Consider the following 12,710-nt stretch of genomic DNA (forward strand, 5'->3'; position numbering starts at 1 on the left):
AAATGCATGTCACTTGTTGTCTGCCATTCCCAGGAGCATCTGAGCTGAATCTTGTGGGACCAAATCTTAGGAAACTCTGGGTTTCTGCATTTTCAGAGATGTGCCCTGAGTTGGATTCCCCAAGCATGCAGCTCTGCAAATGGAGAAACCTGGGGTTCCCCCCCACCTTTTGTAGAGGTGCACGCCTGGAGAAACCAGCTTGGGATGCACCTCTGCAAATGAGAGACCCTGTACAGGTACTTCTGGGGATTCAAGGACACAAATTGTGCATGCCCAGGAAATGGGAATTCTTGGTGCATGCATAGTTGGGCCCTGAAGCCTCCAGCGTGCCTGCCCAGGTTGTCTGAAGAGCATAGGAAACTCTAGCCTGCCCACCTTAAAGAAAACTGATGACTGTGAATAGATGCAGCACAAAGCCCACCCCGTGCAGCTCCGGAGGCACATGCCCACTCCCATGCCCTCCTGGACTGGTGGTGCGCAGTGGCGGGAGCCCCCCTCCCTGAGTCCTGCACCCCCGTGTCCCATATTGGCAGCTTGTCCCAGGCCCAATCCCTTCCTTGTTGTGGGGGAGTTGATCTGCCCCCTCCTCCCCCCCACTTCCCTCTCCCCTCTGTCCACCACAACAAACTTACTAGCTAGAGGCATCTGTCTCCAGCGTGGTGAAGACTGCTGCCTGTTTAGTTTATGGCTGAATCTCTGAATCAGCGCCAAACCTTCAGATCCGAATTGGCTGAATTGAATTGGGACAGTGATCCGAATCACCGAATTGAATCACTGTCCCTCTGAATCAGCTGAATCCAAATCCGAAGCAAATGCTTGCTGCTTTGCACAGGCCTACTGTGCATGTTCCTGTAACCTGCTGCTTTTTGTAATCTAGAGCTATTTAGTGCTTGCAGATATGTAAAGTGAACTCTAGATGTCTGACAGTTGCTGCATGTAAACCATATAAGACAATGTAGATAGAATTTTGTTTCTGATAATTTTTTATTATATTTCAACAGGAGAAGCTTTCAAAGGATATTGATTACCTCATTAGTAAGGAGAGCCAGGTGAAAGGTCAGATTTCTGAACTGAGTCTCTTGATGAAAGAAACACAGGTAAGGATAACTCGATACATGGGTGTTTTGCTAGGTATCGTAATGGGGGCTCTTAATATTGGAGTACAGTCATGATTTTCTCTTTTTTACTTTATGGAAATGTGCTGAAACTGAGTTCTGTGATTTTTTGGGAGGAGGGGATCTATCAGAACTTTTTATTTTGTGCATTGTATTTGAGGATCATTTGAGTTAAACCTCCTTTGACAAAGGTACCTGTCAGAGCTAACTTTAATGGTGGGCAACATGGGAGACTGCCCAGGGTGCTGTTATCAGGCGGGGTGTCATACACACATGCTGCCCAGCTCCTGGGCCTGTTGGATGGAGCCACTGTGCGGCAGGGTATCAGTGCTGGTGACTTGGGGAAAGGAGAGGGGAGAGGCATTGGGTTAGGGCGGAGGATGGCACCAAAGTACAACCATTTCCCCTAAGGTCAGCTCTGGTACTAGGCAGGTGTCTGATAACGTCCTCTTGGACTTCTTTAGGGTAGGAGATGTCTTCAATGTACAATAAGGACCCAGTCTGGATCAGAAGCGTTAAATGCTACTATAACATATTTAAAGAGGAAAGAATCTAAGACGCAGACAGAAGTGCAGCTCCATGTTATAACTCATGGCACTTTGCAGGAAATGCTCTGGGTTTCAGTGATCCTCTGGACCCAACAGAAGTGTGCTGTTGAGTGCTGGGTGTTAGGCAATCCAGCTGTTGTTTAGAGCTGTTGTGAGCCTGCAGCTGGTCTCCCCAGAGCCATGCACATCTTCCCTGCCAGCCCTGTCCTAGGGGTTGCCCAGGTGGCGCTGGAGGATGGGGTTGGGTGGATTGGAGCTTCTGCACCTCAGATGGCTTCAGTACTCCCTCCTGAACCGGCTGAAAAAACATGAGGCTGAACTCCTTCCACTCACTTCCCCCCTCTCATTTTGAAAACAGTCCCTGGGGTGGGAAGCAGCCCAGACAAAAATTACTGAGGGCCCTCCATTTTGGAGTGTCTTCATCTGAACCCTTGTGCAATGGGGGTTCAGATTTTTGTGGGATAGGGCCCTTTTTAAAGCACTCTGCAGCCATTCACTTCTACAGCCATGACCAGACAGAGCACTTTCAGGGGCTAGATCAGGTGAAAATTGTCACATCTGCATGCCCCTCTAGTGCTTGTCCCCTGCATATCGGGAACCTGATTTGAAAAAAGGACATATTTAAGATTAAATAGGAAAAAATGTACAGTAACGCTAAGAAGAAAAATTCACATATAAGACTAGAAGCAAAACAGAATGGATGAGAAAGGAAGGCTGCCTCAGGTTGTAGGAATGTCAGTTGCTCTTTGATTATGTAATCTGTAGTCTCCATCTGATTATACAGTGAAAGTGTGGCAAGAATGAAAGCCATAAGTTGAAGGAAATAAGGGAATTTCCTACTTGAGAAATTAAAGCTAGTATCTTTGTTGGGGAAACAGTATAAACTTAAAGAACAGAGGACATGTGGAAATTCTTAAATCCATATTCTTCTGCCCCACAGTGGAAATAATTCTTTTGAATAATAAACCTGACACAAATGTTAATTACCACAGTAGGAAACTTTTTACTTGAAATATCTGAGTGCTGGAAAAGACTACGAAGTTGAGCTGTTGAGCTTTTATCACATAAATTAAAATGCCTAGTGGGAATGATATAAGGAGAGTTATGCTCTATATATTTCTGGGATGATTAGAGAAGTATCTTCTTGTTTTATTTTTTGACTGTATTACCATTTTGAAGGGCTAATGACTATTTATGAACTTGTGCACATAACTCCTTTCTCTTTTAATTGATTAAAAATGGTCTAGTTGCCCATCAAAAATAACTGCATTGTTAGAATTTTTAACTGCTGTTTTGAAAATACTTCCCATAAGATTCCACAGCACTGTAGAATGAGTAAATCTTGGGGTTTTTTAATGTACTTTATTTCTTATAATAGTGCAATGGGGAGAGAGCTAAAGAAGAAGCATCTCATAATTTTGACAAGCTGTTTGATGTTTTGCAAGAGAGGAGATCATCTGCTCTCAGGGCAATTGATGCTTCTAAGAATTTAAGACTGGAGAAACTGCAGACTCAAATAGAGGAATATCAGGGACTTCTGGAAAATAATGGCCTTGTAGGATATGCTCAAGAAGTGCTTAAAGAAACAGATCAATCTTGCTTTGTTCAAACAGCAAAACAGCTTCATGTCAGGTATTTACATTTTAAAATGCACTTGAATTTTAGATGCACTTTAAAATAGTTATGGCATGTGTTTTCAAATATTGTTAGGATGTTGTTGTTTGACAAAATACTGGATGTAACTGATGCTTATTTTGCAGAGGTTAATGAGTCCAGATTTATGGTGCAGATAACTTACATTAAATTGCAATGTAGAAAACGCACAGAGGTGAACCTTTCTCTTGATATAAATGATGGGAAATTCATCCATCAGAAAATGGTTAAGTCAAAAGGTATTTTGCCATATTAAGGGACTATTGCAAAGTTGTTGGGGCTAGATCAGATTATGCTATTACTAATTATTCACATATGTTTTGTTTCCTAAACTATTTTTATGGATGCTTATCTACAGACACCTCCACTTGTCAGATTTATTGGGCTATTTTGGATTTATCATGTTGTAAAATGGATGACATCTGGGGCCAGAATTTTCATCTGGCTGTTGTTATTATACTGTGGTATTAAATAAACATTAGTATTTATTTATCACTGTCGTTTTTTAGAATACAGAAAGCTACTGAATCTCTGAAGAGTTTCAGACCAGCAGCTCAAGCTTCTTTTGAAGACTTTGTGCTTGATACAACCAAGCAAGAGGAGACTCTTGGAGACTTGTCTTTTTACTCCAGTGGTAAGTTGCAGAAGTAATGGCAGTCTTGCTTACTCTTTCTTAATCTGGGGATCAGTAATTAATGCTAACACTGGAAGGAGCCTATGTATTAGGAAAGGTTAACGGTCCACAGCCTTGGAGAATTCATTGTCTCCCCTTTGCTTCTCTCTGACCCTCGCAAAGCTATTTCCCTGCAAGAAGTGATAGAAAAGCTCTTTGTGGTGAGAGAGAGCTCTGCTGTTCTTTCTAACAAAGCATTCTAAAATTTCAGTCTTATTTTTGCAGTTTATAAAGGCAGCAAGAACATTTAGTACCGCTTCTGAAAGAATACTATGATGGAAGAGAGTTGTGATCATAATATGATACTGTCCAATAAGGGAGTGCAGGGGGAAGACCACTAAATATAATATACATGTTAATATTGCAGGCTTAAGTCTTGGTAAATAAGCAGTAGAAACCTAAGGTAAACTAGCATGGAGAATTATTTTGAATAACCATAACAGACATTTGCTTTTAGAATTAAAACACTGTAAAAGCTTGCTTAAATAGCTGTTTGCTAATAAGTTAGTATTAGGACTGTTTTTTATTGTTTGGACGTGTTTCATAGGATTTTGGTCATATTTGGTCTAACTAGAAGGTTTTGATCCCTCAAGTGACAGGTAAGGGGCATATTGTGGTTTTTAAAATGTACTGTAGATACTTGACACTGGACTTAAAAAATAAGTACAGAAAACAGGAGGAACATTAGTAAAACATGGATTTGCAATGCCCACCCCAGAAAAACTCTTCATTGCATTCATTGTAAATCATACGTCATGTAGCCTTTGACCAATATATAAAACTTCTATTCCAGGTCTAGATGTACCAGAGATCAATGAGGAGCAGAGCAGAATGTATAATAAAGCTTTGATCAGTTGGGAGCAGCCAGGGAAGGCAGAGTTAGCTGATACCTATATCCTTGAATATCGTAAGCTTAATAGAGAAGAGGAGAATGCAATGTGGCAGGAGACTGAAGTCTGCAACAAAAGTAAAGTAATCTCCGACCTTGATAACAACAGCAGCTATGCCTTTAGAGTCCGAGGCTATAAAGGGTCTATCTGTAGCCCATGGAGTAGGGAAGTTATCTTGCACACACCTCCAGCTTCAGGTAAAGTATGCTTTTTGCCTTGTCCATAAACAATTGTATCAATACACAGCGCCTACAATTTCTTTCTAATGCAGCCATTTTCAATACGTACTTAATTTTGTTACCATCTTATGTGTGTATGTTTGTTGAAAGTAGTATGTTAATGAAATAATTAAAGTTACAAATAATTGTAAACATCCAATAGTAAGCAATCTACTGTTTCTTGAATTGTAATCCAGTAGTTTGCGTTTAAAAAAAAAAAAAAATTCCAAGATGTGCTGGCACAAGGAATAGGTTAAGTACCAGAAATATGGTCAAATATTGTGCTAATATAAATGTTTGGTTTTTGGCTGGGTTTTTTTTAGTCTATAGTTTTCTCTTTGATGACAAGTGTGGCTACAACCAAGAACGTCTTGTGCTGAATGCGAAGAGAAACTCTGTGGAAAGTCGGGCTGGATTTCCTCTGCTGCTAGGAGCTGAACGTATCCAAGTGGGGTGTTATATGACTCTTGACTACATCATTGGAGACACAGGAATCACAAAAGGGAAGCACTTCTGGGCTTTTCGTGTGGAATCCTATTCATACCTGGTGAAAGTGGGAGTTGCATCTAGTGCTAAAATACAAGAGTGGTTCCATAATCCCCGTGATGTAACCAGCCCAAGGTAAATGGTAGACTGTTGTCTAAGATGAGATAAAAAGCCTCACCTAGTTTTCCTGTTGTTTTTTTTTTAGCCAGTAAATTAAAGTAATTTTTTCCCCAGTAAATTTAAAAATTAGTAGAACTAAGATGTGACCCTATTTCACAGTGCTTCTAATGTTTCCTTTCTCTTCCCTCATCTTTCCACAAGCTACGTACCTCTGTGTTTTCAGTCAGCCTGAGTTTTATAACCAAATGATAGAGGCTAAATTACCAGTTGACGACACAGTTTGGTCCCTCACCAACATTAGGAATATTTGCAGAGTAGAGCTCACATGCCATTCTTGTTGGGTATGTATTGCTCTGCGGAAGAATACCATAGGTCAAATGCAAAGGGGAGTCTGGAAAGTAATTCAGTTGCTATAACTTACACTTTCTGTCCTCACTCTTTTGTTTGGGTTCTCCTAAACTTTAATGTTAAGCCATTAATGCATTTCCTGGGAAGCCGAGTCAGAACTGGTATAGTGGGCCTGCAAGTGAGGCGAGTGACAAATACCATTTTATTTAAGTGTAAGCTCCAATAATCCATCCTCTACTGGAAGTTCACCATTCTTAAATCATTGCAGGTGTTCAAAACTTGAACTGATAAATGGCTGTAAGTGGAGTTGTGATACTTGCTTATACATATGCCTGTTGGATTTATTATTTGGAAGATAATCCAGAGATCACTTGGGAAGGGATGTCAGTGTGGGTGCAGGCTTGTGAAAAGAATGATGTGGTCTTTTCTAGAGGTGTACAGATATATTGGTCCATGTAGTATCGGCACCAATAAAAAGAAAAATTTACCTTATCAGTAATCACCTATTTTTGGCTGGTGTGGCTGATAATGTCACCAATAAATGCCACTTGCATGTGCTCAGCTGCAGCATGCATGTGGCCAGGAATGCAGCCCAGTAGTATGGAGACCAGTGTTCAGCTGGTAAGTCTGTGGGGGCATGAGGAGGGGGCAGATTGAGGCCCCCACAGTGAGGGAGGGAGGGGGCTCAGGTAGGGGCAAGGGCAGGTGCTGCCCAGCCGCGGCAGAATGCAGGATGGAGCTGTGGGCAGCTTGCCTGGGTGTGCAGGAGGGGTGGCTCTTGCTGCTGCGCATGTCCCCGGTGGAGTCATGGCAAGCATGTGCCCTTTGGATTTGTGCACAAGATGAGGGTGGACTGCGTGCCATCGGCTTGGGACTGAGGGCTGCACCAGCTTCTTTCCGGCAGAGTGGCTGGGCTGGGTCTGCGCTCGGGGCAGGGAGGGCAGCAGCAACACTGAGAGGGGACTATGGGATGGCTACCACAGCTTTTGGGACGGCTGTAGCCCACCCCATAGCCCCCCTTCCCAGTGTCACTGCCACCACCTGCCCTGAGCGCAGCCCTGGCCCAACCCCACTTCCAGTAAGGGGCTGGTACAGCTCCTGGCCCCAGCCCCCAGGGGGCAGCCCACCTTCACCCTGCACACAAATCCAGGGGTCACATGCCCCCATACCTCACCCAGGGGTGTGTGCAGCGGTGGGAGCCACTCTCCTCCCCCCGGTACCCCTGGACGAGCCACCTGTGGCTCCATCCTGTGCCCCACCCTGCCCTGGCTAGGCAGTGCCTTCCCCTGCCCCAGCCCCACTCCCTCCCTCACTGTGGGGTCTTTGATCTGCACCTCCATACCCTTTCCCCCCACAGATTTACCAGCCAGATGCTGTTCTCCAGGCTGCATATCGGCAATTGGATCAGTATTGGCTGATATGGCTGGTTGGCTGTTGGTAATCAGCCCAAAAAATCTTTTTCGGTGCGCCCCATCTATTTTCATTACTTCTTGATATATGTTCTGCTTTTTCTGCACAAGGAAGCACCATGGCAGTAAAAGAAACTTCATTTCCTATAGAGCCATATTGTAAACTTCCCTCCTCTTGTCAATACTCTGGTCCCTTGCTATCAAAGGGGAAACCCAAACTAATATCAAATTATCTGATAATGGTTAGGAAAAAAAGTTATTGTGGTGCACATGTGTATTTTTAGTCATTCCTGTTGCCTTGCTGTGTGCTGTTGAGTTAATGGTATTCTGCCTACTTATAGGTAATCAAGCAGTTGATAAATGAGTAGGTATGTCCCTCCCTTTGCCAGGCGTCTTCTCTGTAGTTTAACAGAAAGTATTGATCTGGTTAGTATTAATTACCCTTGGGTCAAGCTGACAAACTGTTCTTCATGTTATCTTAGACATGAGGCTGAAAAAAGAGGAGGACAATTAAAATAGGAATTATTCCACTTATTTTTATATCCATTTTATGTATGCTGGAAGGACGGGGTGGTTTAAAATATGGACTTGAGCACAGTGGTTAAATGTTGAGCTGCAGGCATAATTCTGCAGGCCCTTTACTGATCTGCTTCTAGCATTGATGCAGTTGGTCTCCTTAGGCTGAGGAGGTTCTGCCTGAACTTGTTATTCAGTAATGCTACATCTATCTAGACTGATTGTGTTGTTGTTGTTTTAAAGGCATAGTGCTGATTAGCACAACTTCTAGCATCTCTTAATTATTAGTGACTTTGGCTTTGTAAGAACTCTGTTGGGGATAGAACGACTTGACTGATGTTACAGATAAAGAAATAAATGTCTTATGACCCCTGCCACCCCCAGTGCTCCTTCCTGCCCATGGCAGGGGGTCGGACTAGATGATCTGTTTAGGTCCCTTCCGACTCATTTATTCTATGATTCTATCAATATTGTGATTTGTCCACGGTCTGTTTTAGAGCAGGAGACTGAATGCAGATGTCCTGTGTCCTAGACACAGCAACACCTGAAACTCCTTACAGGTAGATTAATGCTAACAAGGATATTCCCACCAGTGCTAGTAACACCTTAATTCAGGGAACACCTACACAGCATGTCAGTTAGGATCTATTTTATCTAGCATAGATAAGGAGGGCAAAGATAAGCTAAGAGTATGGATTTCAGCACAAGCCAGCAATTGGGATTGTGGCATGACTCATGCTGGAGTCTATTCTGGTGTATGGTCTTTGTCACCCTCAGCTGTAACCTAGCCTTCACTGATACCAGGGATACGCTAGCTGAGGTAGTGTCACACCCTCACTTGTATTAGAAATTTCTTGTGGTGCTCTGTCATCATCTTCTGATGATTTGTGCTATAAAATACTTGTTATAATTAGGGTCCTACCAAAATCACAATTTGCGGATTTTGTGAAATCCAGCATTGCCTGTGAAATCTATAGGAAGAAAAAACCCCCAAATTACTGAAAATAAAATATTGGCTCCCCAGAGGGAGCCGGCAGTCCTTAGGGTGCTGCGGCAGCCCACCGGGAAAGAGGGGGAGGGGTTCTGCCCACTCGAAGGGCTGCTGGCAAGATGAGTGCTGCCCCTGCCCCTCACTGCTGATTGGTTGGAAGGGTTACCCATGATGTGGCCCTGTCTCTTTCCACCAATCAGTGGTGAGGGGGCAGGGCTGCAAGACAGGCAGTCCTCACAGCCAATAATAGGCAAGGGGCAGGGCCATCAGGACCCTCAGCTAATCAGAGGAGTGGGGGCACCACCATGCTCTGCCTGTGAAATGGCTGGTGGGTCCCACGCTCTGCCTGTGAAAGTGGTGGGCAGCTGTCCCAATTGCAGTAGATCCTTAGTTTTAGTAGTTCATATTAAGAACTCTCTCAGCCTTTCAGATTTCAGACAGTGCTGCTCTTCTGTTCTAGGTATGAGCAAGACAGCGGTCATGACAGTGGGAGTGAAGATACCTGCTTTGAATCATCTCAGCCTTTTACATTGGTTACTTTAGGCATGAAGAAATTCTTTATTCCCAAGGCACCTACTGCTCCCAAAGATTCTGCCAACAGGATTCTTCCCATGCCGTCCTGTGTAGGAATCTGCCTGGACTATGACAAAGGCAAAGTTGGATTCTATGATGCTGACCACATGAAATGCCTTTATGAGCGCCAGGTAGATTGTTCGGGTACAATGTATCCAGCGTTTGCATTAATGGGCAGTGCAGGGATTCATCTTGAGGAGGCCATCACAGCAAAGTATTTGGAATATCCAGATGATGTGTAGTGCATATCTCTACTAATTGCTGTTTTGAGATCAGAAATGAAAGCGGAAGGATCTGCCTTAGCATAAATTCTTGAATAATTACATCCTGTTTAAGTGTTCTTGTTGCACTCAGGCTTTTTGGTCTTATTTTTTTATGCACAAAACCGAACATGATCTACTCTCTCTACCAACTCTCTAGAGAGGACATCCTTCTATTCACTGTGCTGCCTTTTTGTTGTGTGGTAACCCACATTCCACAAATGTATGAAAAAAAAAAAGTTTTATTAGCAACCTGATTGCTTTACTTGACCTAGGAACCTGCCTTTTATGCAAGTTAAATCATTTATCTAGTTGGTACTGTTGACATCACATTCCATTTTTTAATGGAGTAAGACCCACATAGTCTATTTTATTGCTGTTATTTTCTGTATATGCTCTTCATTTTAAAAGAAGCCTGTCTGAATGAGTTTGAGCAGTTCTTGTAACTAAATCGTAAGCAACACTGAGGTTTGCACCAGTTGAAAGTACAAAGCACTAGGGTATCACAACTGCAGTTGAACCTGACTTTTATTTGAAAGGAGAAAATAATATTAAAAGAATGGTATCAGATAGCCTATAATCACACTAAGTGTATAAAATGATGACCTATAAAACTGGTGTATAGCTCTTCTAGTAAGAGCTCTTACTATTCCAAGGTTTTAGTATAGACTGGATAAAATATATTGAGAAGTGCAATTTGTCTTGAAATATTTCATTTCATTGTCTGTGTAACTTAACTATGGGCATGTATAATAATGGTACCTGGTCTTTTTCTGGGCAAAAAAATAATTGAATAATTGTCATAAGTGATAAAACATAAGCGACTTTTAAATTTAAATTAATTCAGGTATTTCTGTTAATAAATATTTTATAAGTTAACTTTGGATCCAATAAAGGAATGTTTTAATAAGAATAAGTTAGGAAAATGCACTGATTACGTTTGAGATTGGGTTTTTGTTGTTGGGTTTTTTTTGCCTTAAAGTGTCTTTAGTTTAAGTGTCTATTCCTGTTCCATTACACTCTGATTATTTGTGTGGTAATGACTGAAAGGAATCTGTGCAAAAATGGCTGAAGTACCTGCATTGTTGGTTTTAGTCTAGTTTGTGAAAGATGAACCTGCTGTGGAAAGTAATTCTGAAACAAATGTCTAGTGCTCTGTTTTGATTGTGATAGTAATTTTGCTGCCTGTGTATGGAGTAAGTTTACAAGCTGTGCTATCTAAGTACAAGTATATGAATTGGAATTTAAATATTGCAGCATTTTTGATTGAGGATATTGGGGTCATTCTGGATCATAAGCATAAATTATATTAACTTTATTTTGCATTAATTTAATATGTACCACCTATGCAATAACTTTATTAGACAGGGGATTGATAGTACTTTAAAATCCCAGTATGTTTGTCAATTAAAGTATGATCCAGCCAGGGAACTTCTGGTGTATGCATTTCCTTATTTGAGCTGAACATTGATTGATTTGGCACTGGGCATTACTTGAATATTTCAGACACATTCAGTATGATAATACATGGTGCTTACTCCAGTTTAATAAATGCAAATATACTATCATCAGGTATATGGAAGCAAATGATTTATTTTTAACTACAAAGGGAAGAAAACAGTTCAGTGATACTTGCCTGTCTCTAAGTGTTTGTTTGTTTCTTCAAAACTTGTTTCTTCCTACAAAATAGCACTTTACAACATAGACTAAGCTAAGAATTTGTGGTGGTTGAGTGGATCTGTGCAATATAGTTGTTTTAAAACCATTGTGACTACTGTGTGATCTCAAAGCTCTGTGCAGGTGTAAAAAAAATCACAATGTTTTTTTCATAATATATTTAAAGCTTTAACAGGAAGGCCTTGTTTAAAAATATTCTGTAATGTAAATGTAACTTCACTTTGGCTTTTTTAAAAATAAAAACTTAAATGTAATAGTTGGGTCACTCACATTCTTATATCCTGGCTTTAAACTGTGTTGCTGATAGATGCAAAAAATGACTGACATTCTTAGTAGAAGTAGTTTGTCCTGTTTTAACAACAGTAAATATCTGTGCATTATAACAGTATGTTAAGTACTCATGGAGCCCTGGTTATTCGTTTTTTGGTATAGTGGATGAGTTCATTCTGGATTCTTTGTGATTACTTTTTGTTTGAATTGTATGCCTGAAAATTGACCTCCCCTAAGGTGTACACCATGAAAATCAGATGTTAAGAATTCCACCTTTATAAAGTTTCAGTACTTTCATGTTCTTATTTTGAGTTACTCAGTCTCTCTCTTCCTCTTGGAGCGTCTTATGTGCATCTGTGCCCACTGATGGCTCTAGCCCCAAATACACTGTATAATTGGTGAATTGTGAAAAATGTTAACATGGTCACTCCTTGGTCAGATGTTTAGGTTATAGTCCTTTTTAGGAGTTGGGCTGTGTTCCTCACAATTAGAGTTGGAATCCATTGAGAACAAGGAGAGCCTGTCTTGCTAGAGTAAATGACTCTCTATGCCCTTCCAAGAAGGCATGAAAGTTGTTTGCTAAACTTGAACTATCTCAAAACAGACCATACTCTGTTACAGGCAACATTATGCTTTTCTTTGTGGAGTCATTTGTGTTTAATATGTTGTAATTCTTTGTTTAAATAGCCTTAACATACCTGAATTACCGCCCTAATAAAAACGTTAGGGAAGGGGAACCGGTTGTGTGAAAGTCACTGTTTGTGTGCTTCCTGAGAGGAACACAAGGAAGTGGAGGTAAAGCTTACTGGCATATTATAAAGCCTATGCTTTAAGGGGCATATTCAGAAATTTCATGGTGTCTAACTTTTTTTTACTCTGTAACAGTTTCATTAATTCATTTTTTTAAGACTTAGGAAAACACCACTATAAATGCCTGTCTGTGTGAGAGAGAGCTAATATGAG

The 12,710-nt window shown here is 41.3% G+C and overlaps 1 protein-coding gene across 1 annotated transcript in view; it reads left to right on the forward strand.

Annotated features, from left to right (window-relative positions):
• Nucleotides 1-12,052, forward strand: part of TRIM36 (tripartite motif containing 36) — a 51,483-nt gene extending 39,431 nt beyond the window's left edge. Inside the window, exons 5-10 of the mRNA XM_019555323.1 lie at nt 1,002-1,097; nt 3,042-3,295; nt 3,826-3,950; nt 4,783-5,076; nt 5,421-5,718; nt 9,428-12,052. Of these exons, the coding sequence (XP_019410868.1) occupies nt 1,002-1,097; nt 3,042-3,295; nt 3,826-3,950; nt 4,783-5,076; nt 5,421-5,718; nt 9,428-9,782 (1,422 nt within the window). The 3' untranslated portion in view covers nt 9,783-12,052. The remainder of the gene's footprint in view (nt 1-1,001; nt 1,098-3,041; nt 3,296-3,825; nt 3,951-4,782; nt 5,077-5,420; nt 5,719-9,427) is intronic.
• The last annotated feature ends 658 nt before the right edge of the window (nt 12,053-12,710 follow it).

Source organism: Crocodylus porosus, unplaced genomic scaffold (genome assembly GCF_001723895.1).
Source record: "Crocodylus porosus isolate Cpor-Errol unplaced genomic scaffold, CroPor_comp1, whole genome shotgun sequence".
Taxonomy (NCBI): domain Eukaryota; kingdom Metazoa; phylum Chordata; order Crocodylia; family Crocodylidae; genus Crocodylus; species Crocodylus porosus.